The sequence below is a fragment of the Pollachius pollachius genome, assembly GCF_949987615.1.
Source record: "Pollachius pollachius genome assembly, chromosome: 9".
NCBI lineage: Eukaryota > Metazoa > Chordata > Actinopteri > Gadiformes > Gadidae > Pollachius > Pollachius pollachius.
This window is the reverse complement of record NC_136942.1, coordinates 18265943-18290974: the sequence shown is the minus strand read 5'-3', so window position 1 is coordinate 18290974 and position 25032 is coordinate 18265943. Positions and strand designations below refer to the sequence as shown.

At 42.0% G+C, this 25032-nt stretch overlaps 1 protein-coding gene across 1 annotated transcript; it reads right to left on the bottom strand.

Annotated features, from left to right (window-relative positions):
* Window positions 1-736: 736 nt before the first annotated feature.
* On the bottom strand, window positions 737-8401 carry LOC307080556 (putative polypeptide N-acetylgalactosaminyltransferase 8). The gene is made up of 11 exons (XM_079743318.1): window positions 8174-8401; window positions 7181-7508; window positions 6229-6395; window positions 5163-5349; window positions 3051-3248; window positions 2824-2938; window positions 2492-2677; window positions 2129-2266; window positions 1804-1896; window positions 1545-1715; window positions 737-1397 (listed from the first exon to the last, which is right to left on the bottom strand). Exons 1-11 carry the CDS (start codon window positions 8334-8336, stop codon window positions 1278-1280), a joined length of 1866 nt encoding a protein of 621 aa, XP_079599444.1. The 5' UTR covers window positions 8337-8401; the 3' UTR covers window positions 737-1277.
* Between the last annotated feature and the right edge of the window lie 16631 nt (window positions 8402-25032).

Here is a 25032-nt window from a genome sequence, read left to right as displayed (position 1 = left end):
ATATGTATAAGACTGCTGCCTAAAAGTCACTAACTGAATGAAATAAGTTTAATAAGTAAGTTCATACCCTTATTTAAAGTCACACAAACCCATACTCTATTGTGCTATTGTGATGCTGGGCCATGTTTACCAAAACAGTCGATAGATGTTGGGGGGGGGGGGGGGGGGGGGGGGTGGGGGGGCCCAAAATTAGAATCTTTAATGGGCCCAAAATTCCTGGCAGCGCCCCTGCGCATACGACTGAGAGGTCGGAACAACGGAGCGTCAAAGAAATGACATGGACCCGAAGTGAACTGAGAGCTGTCTACTGAAAACATCTTTCTCGAATGCTGCGGCCGCCTGAGTTTGTTGTTGCTAGTGACGTAAAGAGGTCAACCGGTGGCTCTATTACCACTTGTTGAAATGGGCACAGCGCCACCTATCGTAACGGGGTAAGAAATGCTTCGGCCAATGAATCAATTTTCACACCGCCATGTATACTCGGACAATTGCAGTTGTCCGATTGAGGAGCATAGTCGAACTATGGCCTTAATCGGATTAAGCTGTGCATGTAAACGTACCGTTGCCATTCTCTGTCCTTGTTGCCGTATAAGTACAATTAGCATTGTACTTAGCAATCCCACCAATGTAAAAGTTCACCAGAATCACAGAAATATATGTGCTGATGAGAAGGAATGATGTGTACTTATCTACAAGGAATAAACTCTTGACAAAATGAGGAAAAACATGAATAGAATTCAATCAAGTTAGGTTTACTGAAGAATCAATACATAAAAAAAAACAAATCGTAGATGTCCCATGTAGCCCCTAAAGTAGAGCAAGAAAATATCGTCTTCTATCCCAACGTAAACTCCTCCTTTAGGAAAAGGCATGTGAGCGTCTGCAATATCATTGGTTCTGACTCAGACAGGTGCTACCTTTGTGGACCCCATAGCCACGGGTTGCTTGAAGCTGGAAAGCCCCCAGCTTTTCCAGAAGGTTAACCAATGATCACATTGCTTGTTACAGCTTTATAGCAAATACATTTCTACAATATAAGGCACTTTTTAACTGAAACAAATCATCTGTTTAAAATGAGATTACAATGTATTTGGAAATGTATTATATATTCATGCAAAAAGTAACATTCTTTCTTTGTGTCGAAGTTATATAAGAGTATTATAAAAAAAAAAGGTTATATATTTGCATACAGAGTAGTAGGTAGTAGCAAATTGACTTTTTTAAGTAGGCTTATTAATGATCATCAATGTAGTTGCAGTCCACATTGACGACATATATTAGAAAGGTTTGATAACATTTTCGATTTCCCATCTTTGGCCTGTACATTCTTGTAACAAAAGTTTGCCCTTTACAATTTCCAAACATCTACCAGTCTGCTTGTTCTTAAATTCTTTACCCTGAAAAAGAGAGAGAAACACAGCAATACATCAGGGAACACTGTGTGTCATTATTGCACAATTCATCCAACTTCAATCAAATCCTTCTCTTCTGCATTCAGAAACAACATCTTTCACAATCAATCACCCACAACACAATATAAGTACCTGGTTGAAGTCCCAGTAGATTCCAATTCTTTTCTGAAGAGATTCGTGGCAGTCGTTGAGGCCAGGCTCGTTGTCTTTGTTGCCATCGTCCGTCAAACAGCGATTAGCATTGTACCTATGGGACTTGATCCCACCAATGTAAAGCTCACCAGTGGCTCGGAAATATGTGTACTGATCAGAAAGAAAACCAAAAGAAAACATGTATTCAGTTTCATCAGATACTTCATCCAACATATTAATAGTACGACCTTTGACTTACTTGAGGCATATAGTAGTAGCAGTGATATGCAATCGGTGTGTGGCCTGGAACTGGACCTTGGTCTACACACATGTTGGCATCAAGGTTCTTCAGCTAAACATGGGAGAAATATGTTTAAATTTATTCAAAGGCTTGATACTGCAGTGTTAAGTAGGCCCCAGTATCAACCTTGCCCAAAGGAAAAGACTAATGTAACAGACAGAGTAAATACCTTCTGATATTTCCTCACAATGCTTCTTCCATCAGAGATGATTCAGAATAACTCTATGGCTATAAAAATCTCCATATGTTCAACCCTGTCCCTCATATAGTTAAGACAACTCACTCCTCCATAGGCCAGGATATCGTCCCAGCTATCCAGCAGTGGATACACATTGTCCAGGTACCACTTAAAAGGTTTACAATTCAGCCGTTTTCTTAGTTCTTTTCTCTCAGACACATCCCCAAAGTCAATACCGTGATCCTGCAGAACAAAAGCATTTCGTTTGATCATAAGCCTTCATCAGTTAAGCCAAAGAATGTGTGTTTCTGTCTTAACCTTAATAAATTATGCCAAATAGGATATCCTTGTAAAGTGTTGTTTAGTTTTGCATTCAAAGCTGCATTCATTTTTAACAAAGTTCATCAAAGAAGTCAGAAACAAAATACAGTCTAAATTGGCATGAACTTTTAGGTTAAACTGTTGCACCTTGAAGGGCAGATTCCAGGCCAGATTGACATTGTGTTTGTAGTCATCCATCCAAACCTCTGCTACCCTCAAAGCATTCCTTTTCATTGTGATGGAGAGGTCTGGCATGTATGGCTTATGGCTTCTCTCAATGTGGGCTATCTTGGAGCATGGAACAACCTCAATACTTCCCCCACATGTCCAAACCTACAAAATAATTAATGGGCATTGTTACAATTCAGCTATTCCCAATATAATAATTAACCCAGTAACATACGTCAGTTAATCACTTCTAGGCTTTTTCGACTTATTTCCTCATAAGAAAACTTTGGGTATTCCTGTGGTATACTTACACGAATCCCGAGCTCAACATTTTCTCCCCCGTATACTTTCATTCCTCCATCAAGAACTCCAATTTCACCAAGATACGTCCGATCTGCGACTAGGATACCCATTATGGAAGGACTCCTTAAAAGGGCAAACAGAGGACATGGCTCAACACGTCATTGTTCAGGATTGAGTTAATGCAGATAAATTTGTTAATGCAGATCCAGAAAAGCAATTATCAGGTGAAACTTACTTCCCAGGCAAGGATGGGTCATTTAGTTTGTACCACTCAGGCCAAAATCTCTCGTACATGCACCACAAAGCCCAGTCAAAGGCATGGGATGCAGGCAAGTATGTTACAATATCAAGATCATAGTAGTTGACTCTGTCAAACACCGGAGACACAATCAGCTTCCGATCCCCTTTAATCTGCGTCAGCAATGGTTCAGCCCTGCATCACAGAAATAGATTGAGATAAAACACATTAAAAGTAATTGACACGGAACTTTGTCACAGAATGACTCATTGTTCTTAGTCCTTTTCCAGTGGTTTGATTCACTTTGCCATTGATGTGTTGTTGTTTAAATTAAATCATTTAAACAGGGTGTGAGTAGCCAGGTTGTAGCTGAGCTCCACTGAATAAGACCTGCGCTCACCTGAAAACAAAGATGACCACTTTTCTGAAATGAAAAATCTTGAACAATTTGAACAATTTGCAGGGAGAGTTCCAAAAATTATTGGCCACCCTACTGAAAACAACAAACCTTTGGAGGTCTATTTTAATAGGGTTATTAATAAATCTCTGTGTATCATAGTATACTGTTTCAAATATAACTCATTTTTTGTTCCTATACATCATGGCAACTTGTGACTGCTGTTTAATTTTACTATACCCTTAGAAGGATTATAATCAATATATTGTCCTATATGCCATATGAATGAAAAACTCTCACTTCTCATACATGTCATCTGATGTTCTATGCCACCAGTATGTAGTAATATTCAGGCTTTGGGACCAAGGTGACACAGGGGAGTGTCACCCAGACAGATTCAGATAGACAAAGCATTATATAAAGTAAAAGAAAATCCTTATAAATGAAGACATTGATAAGTTAGTTGATGAAACATAAATCACACAAAACCCAGAATAACGAATACGACAGAGGTTTATTGCTGTCATGTATGGGAATTGTTTGATAAAAACCCTGGAAAAGCAGGTGTTATTGGGATTTTAATTGTGTCTTTCTACAGCGGCCAAGTCCACAGAGTATTGATTAGAAACCTCTACAGACCCTTTTTTTACAGTTAACTAGTGCTGGGCAAGTGTGTGTTCACTGTTCATAGCAAGTTACAAGCAGTGGCGGTCTTACCATTGAGGCATTGGCCGTGGCCGCTTGGGGCCCCCTTAGCAGGGGGGCCCCAACCAACCTCCAAAAAAAAAAAAAGAAGAAATTATCATAATTCTTTTTTCTTTATTTTAATACACAAACAGACGAAGCAAGACGAGTCTACATGCAAAAATAAAATTAAGGATGGAAAAAAGGGTTAGAAAATAAAGTTACCCAAGCGGCTCAAATAAAAGAAAAAAGCTAAAAGACGCCGGTAAGTTTTTGGCAACGCTGCCAAAGATGACACACTTTTTACGGCTACTGTTGGGGATTACAGACAGCAACAACAACGTCCAAAGCGTTGAACATGCCGCTACAGAAGCAGCAGCAGCAGCTAGCTGGAGAACAATCTATCTTTTCTCTCTCTCTCTCATACATAGGTGTGTTTGCAGAATGATTGAAATGTTCAATCTCAACTGTAATGACAATTGCAACCTCACTCACACATACAAAGTAAATTATTCATCTTGGCAATTTTTGTGTATATGGCTGTTTGTGGGGGTTTACCCTAACTACTTGTCTTGCTGGTTATATCGATATTGATTTGATCTTAAAAAAAACAGTGCTAATTTTCCAGGCATTTTGGCAAAGACCGATGTTATCTGAAACCTTATTCTCTTTTGGGTTCCATCGTGACTATTAGTTTGTGTAGTGCTACACTTTGTGTGTTCTCTGCTTTCCAATTTCATTTTGGAGTAAAGAAGTGTATGAAGGGTTTAAAGGGGAAGGTATTTTTTCTCATCTCCAACCTTTACTTCCGCATAGATTAGCTTTACCTGCCTATCCACCATTCAGTCAGTATTTTTTTTTGTCCGTTCTCTTTCAAAGATCGGACGACGAGGGCCCCATACATATCTTCGCCTAGGGCCCCCAATTTGCTAAAACCGCCAATGGTTACAAGATTACAGATCCCCACTCCAGCAGCACTCAAAGTCAGACTACACAATTATATACGTCATATGTTGGTACCCCCTCACCACAGGTCATGGACTTCAATATGAGCATCCAAGATGGCGACCACGTCAGCCGTGGCGGCCTTCCATCCAGAGATCCTTGCCGTGGTCAGCCCCAGCTGCTCACTGTGTGTCACTCTGGTCATGAGGAGGCCTGGATTCTGGTCCTCAATGGTCTTGATGAACATGTCAAAGTCCTGCTTCAGGTCGACTGTGGGGGGAGGGGGAAATATATCTGTAAATAATAGCTATTGATAATACTAATGAATTAATAATCTAATATGTAGATTCTAATGTGCAAGGGCTACATTAGAATCATATATTGTTGCCATCCAATGGATCACAAAGCAAGCCAGCTAGCTAGTCAGTTCCTGACAAGATTGGTCAAAAAGACACGTAGCAAAAGCAGGTCCTGTTTGAATGAAATAGACCCATGCCTAAATCTTTGACAGAGGATGACTTCATACATTTGAACATGATGGCTATATAGTCCCTGCTTGATTTCTGCTTTTGGGGCATTGGTAGGGACATTTTCTAGCGTTCCTACTAATAATGATCCCTGGGTTATTAATTGTTATATGTATATAGGCCTACATACTGTATATAAAAAAAAAGATTTATTTTTGCATTATTCATGAGGAGTTATACAGGAAGGTATGGGAGGGAGAGAGGGGAGGACATGCAGCAAAGGACCATGGGCAGGAATCGAACCCAGGTCACTGGGATAAGACCGAGCCTTAATAGTGCAGCATCTACCCGGCGAACCACCGGGGTGTAGACTGTGTTGACAGTCTCTATGGTTACTGCTACGGCGTGCTGACGTCACGGGGACGCACGGCATGCTGGGGTGCGCTGGTGGTGATGGTCGTGGTTGTTGAACTGGGCTAATAAAGCTAGTGGGTGTAACACCGTTCGCTCTCTACACTCTTCCTCATTCATGCACATCTACACGGGGCATTGGTACATCGTTTTGGATGCATGGGCGGTGAGAGGCTGAATCCTCCTGCCCTAATATATTCCCATAAACATTTATTTACATAAGTAGTTATTTAATTGTCTATCATTTCTTAAACCTAAAACAGAGACAAACCATTGGTGCTGTGGTCATCCACCAATATGATTTCTTTCAGCAAGGACTTCGGAGTGCGGTCGATAATACTTCGGACGGCTCTCTTGAGGATTGACAGGGCCTCATCCAGGTAGATAAGCACTACTCCAATGCTGGGCAGATCCTTTGGGTAGGTCTTCTTTAAGCATCTAGATTAACATCCAAAACATAATTTAGAAAATACTCCTATGCACTCCCACACATACGTACTCACACAAAGAGTGTTCTGTCTCTCTTTATCTTTCTCACACACAGTCACACACACACACACACAAATACACACACACACACACAGTTAAGTATTTTAAGCACATGGGCTACCATACATAGCCACTAGGAAGTAGGATTGAAAACACAAGCTGTAATTACCATACATAGCCACTAGGAAGTAGGATCGAACACATAAGCTGTAATTACCATACATAGCCACTAGGAAGTAGGCTCGAACACATAAGCTGTAATTACCATACATAGCCACTAGGAAGTAGGATCGAACACATAAGCTGTAATTACTATACATAGCCACAAGGGGGGCAGGACCCGACATATAAGCTGCAATAACTATTCCAGCCTCAGATGGCAGCACCTTTAGACAGGTGAGCAGGGCGGAGCCAATACGACACATAGGCCACGCCTACTCGGTATTAAAGCAGGGCCTGGAGCCAACGAAATCAGAAACATCCGACAGTCCATACTAGGGAGTTAGGTACAGAGGCCTGCTGTTTGTCGCTCACACGGGTGTCCATACAATTCCTCTCCTTTTGCTTCATAGTTACCATACCGAAATACTTTAACAAATAAAGTGAGTTAAAAGCGATCCGAATTAGACTACTTTCTTCAAGAACGCAACAACACACACAAACACACACACGGACACGCACACACACACACACACACATTTTATATTCCACATTAAAATAAGTAAAAGGTCAACCTTGGGTCCCTGGTGTCTGGAAGAGGTCGATTAAGGGGTAGGCGGTCGCTGAGGAACACGTTATATCCATATTTCTCAAATAAAGCTTGTGCCTCTTTTTGTTCGTCTTCTGACAAATTCTCTCCTCCCCAGTTCTGGAACAGGGCAGACTTTGGGAAAAGTTTTTTCCCTTTATTTCCAGGCTGTTCAATTTTTCCAGGTTTTTCTTCATCCTCCTTTGTGTCCACTGCAATTGGTTTTTCTTCTATTTTTCTATGTCTGTCTAGATCTTCTTCAAGAAGCTTCTGCATGGATTCTTGTTTTTGATGGAGTTTATTTACCAAATTGTCTGTATGACGAGAGACAATGTGAGTTAGTGATTAGCTGAAAAAAGGCATTGAAAGAAAGATAAGAAAGAGTGCCTCAGGCATTACTTTTAATTTTGGGAGTGACTTGAATAAGGAAAATGCATCTTAATGTGAGTTATCTAACAATATAAACATTTATCAACCCTTTATTAAATCAAATATATTGCCTTATTTTCTGAAATACCGATCGCAACACCTGTTTCCTCTTTTTTCTAATTATCTTATTAATTAACAGTGATGAAATGGCATAGATAACTATATTGTGGATCATAAAATAAATGTTACCAAGTCAATTGCAAAAAAAAGTAGCAGGGGTTATACACATTTTTGTTGGGTAAACGCATAAAGATATTACGTCCATAACACGACCAAACTATGTCTGTTAACATAAACAGTTTTTAAGGAGACATTTCTGAGACGTTTTTTGCTCAATTGGCCTTCCATACAAATCAAACATGTAGAATAATGATAGAATATAACCTCTATTGTGCTGAAGTGATAATGATATACTGTAGCTACAACATACAATCCACAAAAACAACGTGTACATGACACCACCCTTAAATTTCATAATGCCACTCTTTTTCCACCCCATACAAAATGCTACCATTGCCACTGGCTATAGGTATTTTAAGAGTCCACTTACACAGATCTTTCACACTTTGCTCCGAATCAGAAACCATTCCAGGACTGCCATGTCCAAATGATTCAATTGTACCATCTCGGTTAATAAATAATGAAACTATGTAATATATAGAATATATTCCAGCCAGTATCAGGAGGAAGCGCTTTAGCCATACAACCTTCATTGTGCCTTGAAATATTGTAAATGGTTAACTACAGTCATCATTAAACCTAACCAACCTGTCCTTTGGTGAACAGATAAAAGAACAAAAGAATGACAAAAATAGCGTTAAACCTGTTATAGGCCACTCCTATCACTGACTTGATTTGGCTGTTGATATTAAGTCAGAAACAGTTACTGAGGAACAGTGTTCATGCTGAACAACGCGCCACTGACTTTAAACCATGTATTTCCTGGTTTGTGGCGCAACTGGTTTCTGAAACTGCAAAATAGCATTAGGGAACGTTTGTGCCAGAACACGCCTCCTCCTTTCGCCGAACCGCCCCTTGGGGCGCAAGATCATTCCCTAATTTACCGACGCGTGGCGCCAACCCGGTATCACGCGATTTCGTGCTCATGCGCACAAACGTTAATCTATTGAATCGTGTCCCAGAGCACGATTTTCCGACTTTTTTCGTGCTCGTTGAATGAAATATAAACCAATGTATTCTGAATGGGAGCGTTTCTCTGATGTTTCCGTGCTGCACGGAACGAAATGTAAACCAATGCATTTTGAATGGGAGCATTTTTAAGACGAGAGAAAGTGTGCGCAGACAGTACAGTGCACCCTCTAGTTATATATCTGTCAATATTTCCGATAACCGTGAAAACATAACCGTGCTCCACAGAACGAAATGTAAACCAATGCATTCCGAATGGGAGTGTTTCTCAGATTTTTCCGTGCAACACAGAACGAAATGTAAACCCATGCATTTTGGATTGGAGCGTTTCTCAAAATATACATATATATATATATATATATATATATATATATATATATATATATATATATATATACAGTGGGGCAAAAAAGTATTTAGTCAGCCACCAATTGTGCAAGTTCTCCCACTTAAAAAGACAAGAGAGGCCTGTAATTTTCATCATAGGTAAACCTCAGCTATGAGAGACAAAATGAAAAAAAAAATCCAGAAAATCACATTGTCTGATTTTTTAAGAATTTATTTGCAAATTATGGTGGAAAATAAGTATTTGGTCACCTACAAACCAGCAAGATTTCTGGCTGTCACAGACCTGTAACTTCTTCTTCTTTAAGAGGCTGTTTACCTGTATCAATGGCACATGTTTGAACTCCTTATCAGTATAAAAGACACCTGTCCACAACCTCAAACAGTCACACTCCAAACTCCACTATGGCCAAGACCAAAGAGCTGTCAAAGGACACCAGAAACACAATTGTAGACCTGCACCAGCCTGGGAAGTCTGAATCTGCAATAGGTAAGCAGCTTGGTGTGAAGAAATCAACTGTGGGAGCAATTATTAGGAAATGGAATACATACAAGACCACTGATAATCTCCCTCGATCTGGGGCTCCACGCAAGATCTCATCCTGTGGGGTCAAAATGATCACAAGAACGGTGAACAAAAATCCCAGAACCACACGGGGGGACCTAGTGAATGACCTCCAGAGAGCTGGGACCAAAGTAACAAAGGCTACCATCACTAACACACTACGCCGCCAGGGACTCAAATCCTGCAGTGCCAGACGTGTCCCCCTGCTAAAGCCAGTGCATGTCCGGGCCCGTTTGAAGTTTGCTAGAGAGCATTTGGATGATCCAGAACAGGATTGGGAGAATGTCATATGGTCAGATGAAAACAAAATATAACTTTTTGGTAAAAACTCAACTCGTCGTGTTTGGAGGAGAAAGAATGCTGAGTTGCATCCAAAGAACACCATACCTACAGTGAAGCATGGGGGTGGAAACATCATGCTTTGGGGCTGTTTTTCTGCCAAGGGACCAGGACGTCTGATCCGTGTGACGGAAAGAATGAATGGGGCCATGTATCGTGAGATTTTGAGTGAAAACCTCCTTCCATCAGCAAGGGCACTGAAGATGAAACGTGGCTGGGTCTTTCAGCATGACAATGACCCCAAACACACCGCTCGGGCAACGAAGGAGTGGCTTCGTAAGAAGCATTTCAAGGTCCTGGAGTGGCCTAGCCAGTCTCCAGATCTCAACCCCATAGAAAATCTTTGGAGGGAGTTGAAAGTCTGTGTTGCCCAGCGAAGGCCCAAAAACATCATTGCTCTAGAGGAGATCTGCATGGAGGAATGGGACAAAATACCAGCAGCAGTGTGTAAAAACCTTGTAAAGACTTACAGAAAACGTTTGACCTCTGTCATTGCCAACAAAGGGCATGTAACAAAGTATTGAGATGACCTTTTGTTATTGACCAAATACTTATTTTCCACCATAATTTGCAAATAAATTCTTTAAAAATCAGACAATGTGATTTTCTAGATTTTTTTTTTTCATTTTGTCTCTCATAGCTGAGGTTTACCTATGATGAAAATTACAGGCCTCTCTCATCTTTTTAAGTGGGAGAACTTGCACAATTGGTGGCTGACTAAATACTTTTTTGCCCCACTGTATGTAACCGATGTCTTTCTGCGTTGTGTCTTGTATCTTTGATGAGTGAGGCACACACACAGGAGTCGAGTAATGGAGGTTTATTCTTTCAAAAGGAGACAAAACAACACAGGCGTCACACACAATCCGGGATATCTCTCTCCACTCAGCTCCGTGCATCAGCGCTCACTCACGTTAGCTTAATATATCCTGTGACTTTCAATGAATACATGTAGGGGATAAATGATAAAAATGTAAACAAAGCATAAAATGATCTCAAATAAATAAATTAAATTAAAAGACAGTATATAAAATATATACACTAATAAAGGAAATAAAATATAATAAAGAATTGTCATTTTCCTCTCACACTCATTTTACATATTATACCATAAACAAAAACACATAACAGGCATACCTGTTGACAGGCATAACAATAGGGGTTATGCGGAGCGCCCAGCGTTCGAACCGGAAAACAGGTGTAAACGGGTCTAATCATTTCCGCTTTTCACTTCCGTACACTGGTTGACTGCAGCGGTAGGTGATCTCCTGGTAACTTCTAAGTTTCGCTTTAGTGTATTCTATTTAGTATTTAGTTTTCTATTTCGTGTGATTAAAATTTAATTTTAACATTTGTGAAATTAAAATTTCACAAATGTTAAAATGTTAAAATACCAGAAACGGCAACATCTGAACAGCAGTTATTGTTGTGTGCCGAGCTGTTCTGTGTCGGGGAAATTTAACTCTAGCGTAAGTTTCCACCAGTTTCCAAAGGATGAGTCAGTTAGGGCGATATGGGTCCGAAACATTAGGCGTGATAAATTCGTTATAAGGAGACACACCACTGTCTGCAGTCGGCATTTTATGCCAGAAGATGTCGTTGAAGGTGGCCGACGCCGTTTGAAACCCGGGGCGATTCCGGTGTTGTTCGCCTGGAACAACTACAACCTGCCGGTCACTCGGCCAAGCGTGTGGCAAAGGACACAGCGGCAAGAGGAGGAGGAGGATGAGGAGGAGGAGGAGGAGGAGGAGGATGAGGAGGAGGAGGAGGAGGATGAGGGTGAGGTGCCGATCGATGCCAGCGTGGCTTTGTGTCACGACTACGATAGCAGACCAGAACCTGCATTTATGGACCTGGCCTACGAAAAAATCCACGCACAGCAGCAGGTCATCATAGAGCTACAGAGGCGACTGGAGGAGGTTTCATTGGGGCAGAAGTTTGGACTTGAAAGATACAAGACCTCCGATGAGGACATCAGGTTTTACACGAGGTAGGAAACGTTAATTCACTTCAGGGAATTCTGCTACTCCTTCTGTGTGTGCCAGTTATTCTGTCAATAAAGCTTCACTACACAGGAAGCTACTAGTTGTGCTAATTTCACATGGCAATCAACATAGTCCACATTTTATGCACATATATGTATATGTATTGTGTGTTAAAAGTTATTGAATCTGTGATTAATAAGAAGTCTCAAAATCCAAAAGCTATGCCTACAAGATAGTTGAAGTATGTTGCAGTGATATTTTCTATTCTATTCTATTTTTCTACTTGATCAATACCCCCGAAAATTGTATTTTGTGTGGCCCAGACAGTTACTTGATCAATAAAGGATAGAAATCTGCTCATGATGTATGGCTCCAATCCAACATGTTCTTACAATTGCACCCCCCCCCCAGATTTGCCAGCTACCGCCATTTCAATGCGTTTTGGTTGCATCAGGTTGAACCTGTTGGTAGGAGAATTGTCCGTGTTGGACAGTCTTCGTCAACCACGGTTCCTGATGAGACTGCTGACCCACCACGTAGACCAGTAAGTAGACCATCTGATTTTCTGTTTGTCTATGTTGTGAATCGCGAGCAACACCAGCCACCCCGCACACAGTCTGTTCAGCCTCCTGCCTTCTAGGAGAAGGTACAGGATCCTCCACAGCTGCTCCACCAGACTCTGTTTCATACACCAAGCGGTTAGAATGATCAATTCTCTCCCCTCACTCCCCAGCCACATGCTTGCACTATTACAGCTAGTCCCCTTGCACTGTACACTGCTGCCCTTCCTCTATACCTACTGTACATACCATGTCCATATTGTACATAATATAATAATATAAAATAATAATATAAAAACGATGTAAAAAATAAGGTTATGGGCCGAATTCGGTTAAAATGCAGCCTCTGCTAACCCACAACTAGATCGTCTCATTTCCTCGTTACAGAGAGAGAGGCATGGTCAGCTGGGTTCTCCTTTGTCAAACGTTTCTCCAGGCATTTAAGCCGATTTTCTGCGTACGCTTTGTTGTTTGGCAGACTTGGCCTTTCTTCCTTGAAAGGCAATGGCATTTCGTAGTGTCCATTAGGCTTTTGCTTGATGCCCTCTTTAATCTGTGCCAAAAACTTGATGTCTTCCTGTGACATTGACACTTCTTCACTGGTCCTCTCAGTGAAATCTGACTCGAAGACTTTGATTATGTCTGCTGGAGTCATCATTTCTCTGACTTGGGTCCTGCAAACAAAATGGACTTCAGATTTGAGTTCAACTGAAGACTTGATTGCTGGTATGACTTTCTTTGTGATGATACAGTGACTCATGCCTATTTCATCATCATGTTCAAGGCCAGCATTGCTGTAGCCAATGATGCTCCAACCCAACGTAGACTTGAGCGCGTATGGCTGGTCCTCACTGCCACTAATGACGTCTCTGGGAAGAAGGGCTTGGGGGCAGTTATAGCCTATCAACAATCCTACTTCACAGTCAATCTCTGGAGACATTTCATGCTCTAGATGTTCTAAGTGAGGCCATAACTTTGCAGTTGTACTTGTGGGTATATGAGATCTATTTGCTGGTATATAATCCCTGGTATAAGTCGTTGGGAGTTTGATTATATTTTCAGAGTTAATGCCTCTTACTCGTAGACCGCTCACCCTTTGGCTGGATACGACCTTTGTGATTGATGTTATTGTTGACACTGTCAGTTTCACAGGCTCCTTCTTGACATTCAATGCCTCGGCTGTATCCTTTAATATGAAGGTGGTGTCACTCTGAGTGTCGAGCAAGGCATACACTAGAACTTCTTTGTCTGGTTCAGCTGATGTGGAGACATAAACTGGGACAACAGTAGATGTATGAGTGGTACCTTTCTCTTGAACGACTCTGTTGGAGGTAGCTTGCTTTGACTCTTGGGTACGTGACAGTGTGGACTCTTTAATTTTAGCTTCCTTGGTTTCGTCAGATTGTCCACGTTCTGTGTCTCTTCTTTCTCCTTGGTTATACACCCATCGATCCCGATGCAAGCATGTAGGGTGGTTTCGTCCACAGGAGTCACATATGCTCCTAGATGTACAGTCTTTGGAGTTGTGGCCAGTCTTAAGGCAGCCAAAACACAACTTCTCCAGTTGTACAAATTTAACACTTTCTTCGACTGTTTTTTCCATCATTTTGAAACATGTATGGAGAGTATGACCTTGCCTCTTACAGAAAATGCACATGATGCTCGTCTTCTCACTTGAGCTAGTGGTGAAAGCCCTAGCACTGGGTTTCTGACTTTGTGGATATTCCCTTTCCTTTTGCTTAGCGTTCGTGGACGTTCGCTTCTTCTCATGTCTGGAGGCTGTTGTGTGATATATGCACCAACCTGGGATTGTGCGTCTTGTGCTGTCGCTTAAGCTTGCTCACCAGAGTCAGCTTGAGCTGGGGTATTTTCACCATCTTCTTGTGGGTCTCCATGCTTGGCTTCTTTAGATGCCTGTGTAGCACTTACGCTTGTTTGTGACATGTTAAATGTTTATGAATGTGTTGACATTTAACTGAAATGTACTTCTCAAAAATGTGCTGATATGAAATAAAATAATGTGAAACCCAAAATAAATGTTTCCCTTTCTAAATGCACAATATGAGATAAAATAGGCAATATACTGTATAAGGCCTTTGGGATTGCCTTAGCTTAAACTTGTTTAACTACACATCAAGGCATCACACTGCTGTAAAACCTGTTTAGAATTGCAATGTAAGGCAAATAAAAATTGCTATGAAATCTTAGGTACAGTCTTAATATGAAAACCCACTTGTATGAAATCACATGCAATAATTCAATGTTAAACTTAAAACATCTTACACTTAACTCACTTCAAAACACTGTATTTACTAAGTCACTTTGATTCTTACAACCAACCGCAAATAAAATGTCCACTGTTACTTTAAGGCAGCACACAAATGAAATGTCCACAACGCAGCTTGAATGGCAGATTACTTGTGCTACTTTCAAGATGCGATCTTCAGCATTCTTGCTTGTGTAGCCTTTAACGTCTTCTCCTTGTACATTCGAGTGCGACAGTTCTTATTGCGGTACCTCCTTTTAACAGTGTGCGGTGGCGTCGTCTTCTGTCCGCGCGCAGCTCCGTGTAACGTCCATCTTGGGAGTCTTCAGGATGCAGTGTAGTGTTCTACTGTAACGCCCATTGAAATACTCGAGACTCCGGCTCCTTTTACTGATGGTTTAATCACACCGTAGAACTACAATACAATACAGACATGAAATTAGTTTAACACACAAACAATTACCCAAGAGCAAACAAATCCTCCACGGCAAACAAAAAGGAAGCCAAAACAACACTAACAACTTTGCCTGCTTGTAGCCAATGGGGTTAACTTAAATCTCTTGTTGCCTGCTTGAAACGTAAATCCTTAGAAAGTATATAGAACGTAAATCCTTAGAACGTATATAAAACGTGGCTTGTCTGCAGCTGCGACACTAGCTTCTAGAAGCTTCTCGGCGAAAAAACGAAGAAGAAATAAAACATACATTTACGAGAAATAACACGAGTCCACCTTGAGGTCAAAGACCGAATTACATATAATACCCCACAGAGCAGGAAAACACTGCCTGCAGTTACACTGGGGCCTAATCTTTTTTTAAATTTCAGTGAAAAAAATCCTTAGAAATGTGGGAACCCTAATGTGGGAACAAGTCTCGAACCCGCCACCCCATCAACTACAACATACCCATGGCATGGGAGTCAAACTCTAACCACTGAGCAAAAAGCCTAGGTTTCCAACTCAGTGGTTAGAGGCGGTCTAAATGCTAGGGGTGTGAGGATTTACTGACTGTCCCCAGCTAGCCCATGCTAGTTGGCATTGGTTAAATAGTGGTCAATAGTGCAATTGATTTGGGCGAGTTGGAGCAGTGGTTAACGTCCCCGACTGACATCCGGGAGACCGGGGTTCAATCCCCCAGCTGCAAGGCCATTTCCCTTTTGGAAAAAGCGTCTGCTAAATACCTGTCTTTAACCTTCTAACCTTTATTTGTTGAGCATTGCAACGCGGCTCAACTATCACACTTTGAAAGCGAAAGGAAACATGGTGGGGCCTGCTCTCTCTGGGTGTGCTTATGAATTAAATAATGAGTTTGTGAACCAAGTTTTATCATTACTGATTGAACTAACAATCATTGAAAGGATCCCTTGGTCCAAGATAAAGTGACATAATTAACATAGCAGCCAAAGGCCTATTTGCATATGCGCATCAAACAGCCCGTAGGCCCTCATAGGCCTATTTGCCATGGAATTTGGCAGTAGTGGTGGAAAAAGTAACAGACCGGGGAACATAGGACCCTTTTTTTGAAAAGGTAACAGACCGGGGAACATAGGACCCTTTTTTTGATTCAAAGTCTAATTATTTTCACTCTCCTGCAGGTGTTGGCTGCTGGTGCTGGTGGCGGATGCGGCTGGTGGTGGATGCTGCTGGTGGTGGATGCTGCTGGTGGTGGATGCTGCTGGTGGTGGATGCTGATGGCGGTGGCTGCTGCTGTTGGTGGCTTGAGCTGGCTGGTGCCGGCAAACACTGCTGCTGCAGGTCGCTGCTGCTGGAGGCGATGGCTGCTTGAGCTGGCTGGTGGTGGCAAAGGATGGTGGTGTCGACTTCTGCTGCTAGTGGTGGCGGCTTGTGCTGGCAACGGCTGTTGGTGGTTGCGACTGCTGGTGGCTGGTGGTGGTGGTGGTGGTGGTGACGGCGGCGACGGCTGCGATTGTTGCACTTCCTTTCGACCTGATGCACTTTGCTATCATTAACCTCAGCCTGATGTATGTGGAGGATTTTCTTTGTTTTTACCCCTTGTCCCAATTAACCCCATTTCCTTTCCACCCCGTCTCTGCCTCCCTGTGTCAAGCGTTTGGGTCCTCTACTCCTCTCATCCTATCCCCATAACATACTGGGGTAAGTTAGGATTCCAGGGGCGCAGCACTGACGGGGCGCCCCAGAGGACACTGGTATTATTACAACTATATGCAAGTAAATTTTGGTGAAATATTGATTCATATTTCTTTTAATTTTATTTTTCGGATTAAATCATCAAATTAAATGAACATGTGGTTTGTTTCTCCATTTTTACAAAATCATTAGAAAGTCTTCACCCTATTATCACCCCTCTCATTTGTCATTATTTGGTACAGCCCAAGTCTTACGCTACTGCAGAGCAAAGTAGCAGCCAGGCAGATCGAGGTGAAGCAAGTGCAGACTGCCTAAAGTCAGTCAGTTTGTGTGAATGCCGGTCGGTGAAACGAAGAAGTCAGGTTGTCAGGGTAGGAAAGAGAGGAAAGAGCTCAAAATCAAATCAAATTCATTTCTCTTAATGGACACCTCGAAGGGCATTATCCCGCTTTATACCATGGTCACTTAAGAAAGAAAGAAATATTTAATCAATTAATAATACTTTAATGTGTTTTAGAGTTTAAATCGTGAGGTTTTTTTTTTTCTACAAGTCGAGTGGACTATTTAATATCTCCCGTATGCAGGCGTCGCCAAGCAACGTGGCCATAGCTTCATAGCGTCAACGTCTTCCTAGGTGTCACTTTTTAACCTACACCCTTCAGCCAATCAGAATCGAGTATTCACCCAGACCATGGTATAAATGGAGATAATGCAATGATTAACATTCCATACTGCTTGCCAGCCATAGCATGATAGCTGTTGACATAAGCTAATGAAAACTGCCCTCATACACAGATGCAGCCCCAGGATTATCCCCCCCAGTTGAAAGGCAAGAAGGTGAGCCTATGTGCAATCCATGAACAAAAGTCTTTTAGGTTAACATTTATGTAAGCTGATTTTGAATATTTTGATTGATTTCTAAGGATACTTGTACATTTTAGCTGACTTTTAAGTTTTAAGTCAGCTAAAATTACAAGTAGTCTACCCTAAGATTAATAGCTGGTATTTATTGTAGGCTAATGCAGCAAATCAAAACATACAAATACATATTTAGTCATGCCCAGCTCAATCCAATCAAATAGACTGTTGACAACATTGTTTAATATGTTCAGATAATTATGAGACATATTCTGAATTATATGATGTATCTTAGATTCAGGGCCCTCTTCAAGCCATGATGAACCCACAGAAGAAACCAGTGAGGTTGAAATAGAAGAAGGGGAGAAGGAGGACAGTCTAAGTAGAAGCAGCACTGATGAGGAAGTGGAGGAACCAAGTGAGGCTGAAATGAGGGAGATGTCAGACAGATGTGAGCCCAGGCAGATGAGCCACATGTACTGGTCTCAGACCCAGATCAGCTGCTTTCTGTTGACCTAGGTTTGTGGCCAGCAAGATTGACTGACAATGACAGGGCAAGTATTTTCAGAAAGATTGCTGTTAGGGAAGATGAGGAGATGCCCAACGATGGAGAGGGAAAGCCTTTCCCTGATTACCTTAAATATTCCAAGACACCAAATGGCAGGGTAAAGGTAAAGAGGGACTGGTTAGTCCATAGCAAGAGTTTCAATGCACTTTTCTGCATTCCCTGCATCCTTGATGATGATAATGACTACCCAATTTTGACCCAGTATTACCCAATATTTCAACCCGGTATCACGCCATTGCGTGCTCCTGCGCACGAACGTTAATCTATTGAAGCGTGTTCCCGAGCACGATAGTCCGACTTTTTGCGTGTTACACAAAACGAAATGTAAACCAATGCATTCTGAATGGGAGTGTTCTAAGACAATTAACGTTCTCCACAAAACGCTACGAGAGAGAGAAAGAGAGAGCGGGAGGGACAGAGAGAGAGAGAGAGAGAGCGAGAGAGAGGCTTCAGAAAGGGTGTGCGCAGATAGTACAGTGCACCCTAGTTATGTTTATGCCAAAACCTATATATATAATTAGGCTATAATTATATTATTTAGCGTGTAATGAGACAATCTATAGCCAAATTGTCGAAGATTCCCGAGAATCTTTCGGGATATCAGCATGGGAAACCGGCGAATCAGACCCATGAATCTATTGTAGCGACCCTGGGACAGTTAAATAGTTTGTGTGTTATGTGTTACATTATATTTCGTTGTCCGTTATGCCAGTTGTTCTATGTGCATGTATTGTAATGTTATTCTTGTCAAACAGCGTGTGGGGCGAATCATTAGGTCAGCTGGGGGAGGGCCTTGGAAGAACAGGAGGGTGGGGGCCTGCACGCGAGGGAGACCGTGTTGCCGGGGTAACCGGGGTTTGTTTGGGTCCGGTTTTCAGCTGTTGGTTTCAATGTTGTTACAATGTTACGGGTTTCAGTGACCTGGTTTTTGGTCCATTAAAACTACCTTCAACTAATGACTCGACATGATTATGTCACCGGCGAGGTCGTTACACTATAAAGAAACACGTCATCTCAAGCGGGAGAGAAAGTTTGCGGTGCTGGTTTGTGTCACCAACCCAGCAACCCAGTCGCCAAGAAAAAACGTTGACAGTGCACGTTTCCATGAACACTGGATACGTAGCATTTCAACGTAAAAAATAGCGTGTTATACCTACAGTATCCACGTGTGCCGCTGTGGAGGCGGGTTTCGGGGTTTGGGACACGATTGTTTAGGGGGGGGGGGGAGACTGTTGTTGACCGGGGAGGGGGGGGGGGGGGGGGGGAGACACGTTTGTTGAGGGGGGGGGGACACACGATTGTAGGGGGGGGGGGGGACACACCAACCCAGCAACCCAGTCGCCAAGAAAAAACGTTGACGGTGCACGTTTCCATGAACACTGGATACGTAGCATTTCAACGTAAAAAATAGCGTGTTATACCTACAGTATCCACGTGTGCCGCTGTGGAGGCGGGTTTTGGGGTTTGGGACACGATTGTTTAGGGGGGGGGGGGGGGGGGGGGGAGACTGTTGTTGACCGGGGAGGGGGGGGGGGGGGGGGGGGAGACACGTTTGTTGAGGGGGACGACGACACACGATTGTAGGGGGGGGACACACGTTAGTTGAAGGGGGGGGGGGGGGGGGACACGTTTGTATCCTAACAACAAAACAAGTTAACAAAAGCCCCATTTGTCAACTGAGAACCCCAATTCCCAGAATCCCCCGCGGCTCCGGAACACGGCGTAGCTTATATTAATCTTTATTATCTGAATGGGAAATGCAATATTTTAGGACAGATACACCATTAAACGCGTTTCTAATGACATTTCTAGCGAGAAATGTACATTTTCCTTACATAATCTTCAGTCAGTGAATGTGTATGATCTTTATTAATCTTTATTATCTGAATGGGAAATGCAATATTTTAGGACAGAAACACCATTAAATGCGTTTCTAATGACTTTTCTAGCGAGAAATGTACATTTTCCTTACATAATCTTCAGTCAGTGAATGTGTATGATCTTTATTAATCTTTATTATCTGAATGGGAAATGCAATATTTTAGGACCGATTCACCGTTAAACGTGTTTCTAATAACATTTCTAGCGAGAAATATACTTTTTACTTGCATAATCTTTAGTCAGTGATTGTGTCTGATCTTTAGTTTTATAGTTATTAGGATTTGATCGGCTCGCTCGCATGTTTCAACGACGTCTGGTTGCTTTCGCTAAACTAGCAGCTCACGTGCTTCCTGCGTTTGTGTTATTAAACTGTTACTTTATGTAACTTTTAATGATATCATCTTGTTAGAAACACGTATATCTGAGAGCCAACCCAGTCGCCAAAAGCATACGTTGACAGTGTACTTTTCGTGAACACTGGATTACGTCGCATTTCAACATAAAATAGCGTGTTATACACACACACACACACGCACGCACACGCACAGACACACACACACACACACACACACACACGCACACACACACACGCGCACGCACACACACACGCACACGGTCGTGCGCAGGAGCACGCAATCGCGTGACACCGGGTTGAAAGAAAGACGTCAACTCTGGAGTGACCGAAAATTTGCGGTGCTGGTTTGTGTGACGTAAGTTCAACTATGATTGACTGCTATTTAAAAACGGTTGAATGCTTGAAATACTAAGATTATGGAGTTGATAGTGCAAATAATTATATTGCCGTTGTCAAAGAATATTAACAGGTATTAACAGCTAATAACAGATAACAAAAGCGTTGCTTCATAGGCTAATGTAGGCCTACGTCGCCACCTGTCCCTCGGGTAGGCTAGCTAGTTCGTTAGTAATTGAAATTGAACAATGAGAAAGGCTTAGATAAGTACCATACACAGCATCATGTTAGAAGGTAATTTACACAATGTAGTCGGCTGTTTGTAAAAAATAGTTTGTTTTCAGTGATTTACTTTTTTCTCCCTGCAGCTTCAAATAAGCATCATACATCTTAACTATCTCTCTGCCAATGCTAATATTTTATATCTATAATCTTTCTTATCTATCTACTATCTGTGTATCTAATCTGTTTTGTTTATCTGTCTATTCGATTTGTCTGTGTCTTTGTAAATTAGGTAATCTTTCAATATGCCAGGCACCACATGTAAAACATGCCCCTCCTGCAAAACCATTCTGCCTTGCGCTAAAAAGGTTTGCAGCCACTGCAAAATGGTCCAGCCTGTAAAGGAACGCCTCAAAATTGCCTTGAGAAAATTTGAGGCTAAGCGGGAAGAGTGGGCGTCTTCCCGCAAGAAGAACCACAACATGGCTGTTGTCAAGCAGGAAATGTTCCTCCTGGTATGTAAACAATTCAGATTAATTATGTTCTACCTTTAACTGTCTGAATCACTATTGCTTTGAATAGTAGGTCTTTTTTGATTACTACAGGCAAAACATTAACATGCTGTGATTTCCTTACAGCTCGAAAAGCTTCAAGCAGCAGGATATAAACCTGTCCTGCTGCTTGGAAAAGCCACTAAAAAGAGCCATGTGGTCAAGGTGTTCACACCTCGTTGCACCTTGGCCACATTTGCGGAGGAGTCCCTCAAAAAAATGGGCTCCATCCATGAGTACATTTGTCAAGGTATGATTCTTTATTTTTATAAATTCCACACACCCTCTGCTTTGTTTACCAAAATACTAACTGCATCTTGTTATTTGTCCACCACATTCATTTTTATCATGGAACTATTGCTACAATTTTTTTGGTTGCCATTTGCAATTTAATAACCCTTTGCAACACTTTTCAAACTTGCACAGGATGGACCCCTTTTGCAAGTGGGACTGCAGAGGGGCCAGAAGAGGGCAGGGGGACCACTCAGGTGAAGACATACAGGAATATCTATGACAATTAAAGAGGCTAATCCTATATATTGTTATATACTGCATATATACTCCAATATATTATGCTACAAATTACAATATACTAAGTCAGCTGTATAAGTGTTAACCTCTTTTCATGTTTGTTTATGGTTATTTATGTGTATAGATGTGTATAGATCTGTATGGTCTTAATTTCATATTTTTTAAAACTGAATTTACACTTGCACTGTTGAAGTTCCACTGTTGGACTTTGAGTGAGTGTTATCTTATGTCATCTTAGATGGACATGGACATGGGAGAGGTGGAGGACAGGGCTGTGCAGGTGGAGGAGGGGGAGGAGGTGGCCCTGCAGGTGGAGGAGGGGGAGGAGGTGGCCCTGCAGTTGGAGGAGGTGGCCCTGCAGGTGGAGGAGGGGGAGGAGGTGGCCCTGCAGTTGGAGGAGGTGGCCCTGCAGGTGGAGGAGGTGGCCCTGCAGGTGGAGGAGGTGGCCCTGCAGGTGGAGGAGGTGGCCCTGCAGGTGGAGGAGGGGGCCCTGCAGGTGGAGGAGGGGGCCCTGCAGGTGGAGGAGGGGGCCCTGCAGGTGGAGGAGGTGGCCCTGCAGGTGGAGGAGGGGGCCCTGCAGGTGGAGGAGGGGGCCCTGCAGGTGGAGGAGGGGGCCCTGCAGGTAGAGGAGGGGGCCCTGCAGGTGGAGGAGGGGGCCCTGCAGGTGGAGGAGGGGGCCCTGCAGGTAGAGGAGGGGGCCCTGCAGGTGGAGGAGGGGGCCCTGCAGGTGGAGGAGGGGGCCCTGCAGGTGGAGGAGGGGGCCCTGCAGGTAGAGGAGGGGGCCCTGCAGGTGGAGGAGGGGGCCCTGCAGGTGGAGGAGGGGGCCCTGCAGGTAGAGGAGGTGGCCCACCCGGACACGGAAGGACCAGGTATGGATTTTTCAATTAAAGCATGCATGAGAAGGTACTAAGTGTCATACAAATAAACATCATTGCCTGAATGAGTAATATTTTATTTTCCATTCCAACAGCGGTCTCTACTGTGCAGAGGAAGCGGAGGAGAAAAGGTATGTTCAGAATGTCTGTACAGATCGAATTGCTAATTGACTACTATTCTTTTCACCATAGCATTACATTTATTGTAGTTATTTTGGAAAAAGGACTGTAATAAGAATGTTGGTTATGACCATTTGAGTCTTTGTTTGAATACCTCAACATTTCTTTCCTACAGAGCATCACAGCCAGAAGGGGCTTGAAAAAAGGAACAAGACTTTACCGAAGAGTAAGATGAAATAGTTTGTAACGATCAGAGCACTGACAAACCCTTTACACAATTTATAATTATGGAATTGTAAATTATTCTCCTGTGTATTCATAGCAGCGATTACAGCATTAATACAGTATTAATAATTACTGTTATTGATTTTATATTTGCGGTATTTTATATTTGCCAGTGGATAAGCATAGATGGTTTTGTTGTGAAAAACATGTTTTTTATATTTTCAGATTGCCCCTACCATATTGCTCGTGACTCCTTCGAAATAAGGAGTTACGGGAAGGAGAGGATGAGAAAGGTTTGACAGACCCATAAAGACCCAGCAAAAACACATGCGTGATTAACTGTAGGAATGACATTCTCGCTGATTGATCATGAGCATGCATATTAAATGCATACTGTAAATGTAATTTACTCATGTATACAAGTAATTTGCATAAATATTTTGGAATAGTACCGTCAATGCATTTTGTCTATCAAACTCATAGGCTAACACTGAATTTATTATCTTACTAATGAATTTATGGTTCCTTTCCTTGATAGGGCATTAAAGAAGTCCTTGTTGATTGGCAGCCTTGCCCAGTTTGGTATGTATTTAATTTGGTTTCTTTCTGTTTCACTGGGTTTTTTTAAACCACTTCATTGCTTTTCCGAGTATTCTATATTATACCATATTATTTTGCACCATCTTGGTGCAAAATAGCTGCTGCTATTTTAACGTTTAACAGTAGTTCTTCCACCAAACACACTTGCCAACCAGATTTCCTATCAAGTGGTTTCATCATTCCCTTTCTTATGTGTCATACACTATTACATTATTAGATCTTGAATTATTAGAAAATGACTTGAAAGTGTGGTATTGCTCAAGAACAAAAATGTGCAAAGATTGGGCTTGATTTGTAATTGCCTTTATAGATGAGAATCAATATAAAGTAGGTATATACTGTGTGTTATGTAAGTGGAGTTCGACCAATCATCACAAAACGGTAAAAAAATAAATATAAAAATATAAAATAAATATTTGTTATATGGTCTGGTTATACCTGAACTTGGTTAAAGATGTTCAATGGTCAGATACAGATCATGTTATAACGATAATTGAATAAAAGTTATGGTCTACTTATAGATAGAATATTACACGACGTAATAATTGTATACATATAATAGCCTATATTTTAATATTAAATTAATTAATTACAATAACGGCTTTAAACATGTGACATGCCTACGTTTTTTGGGCCTTTTCTTTTCAATGGGCCTGCGTCAACGTCACGTGACTCTCGGCAAACCACGTTGGTTAAAGACGGCAATGGAGCTTGGTTAGGAAATAGAAAGATATACCATGAAAATATCTTCCCGTAACGGGGCAAACAAGGTGTCATTTGTCATCTACGTTTCGAGGCGATTGCAACGGTGCCATGCATGACCATATTTGACTATGTTTCAGGGTAGTAATTAGCTGTCGATTTTGGAGGCCTTTATAGATAATAACCAGCTATAGATTTGCTACCCGATGGAGTTTTCTGACAAATTACTTGTTATTTAGCATCTACATTAGCAGCTGAGTCCAATGAGA

Bases quoted from the DNA above. Each gene is read 5' to 3' on its own strand.
- LOC307080556 (XM_079743318.1), bottom strand. From the start codon at position 8,336: ATGAAGGTTGTATGGCTAAAGCGCTTCCTCCTGATACTGGCTGGAATA. The intron at 2,939-3,050 runs GTAAGTTTCACC...TGCCCTTTTAAG, and splicing joins GACCCATCCTTGCCTGGGAA to GAGTCCTTCCATAATGGGTA. The intron at 1,716-1,803 runs GTAAGTCAAAGG...CTTTCTGATCAG, and splicing joins GCTACTACTATATGCCTCAA to TACACATATTTCCGAGCCAC.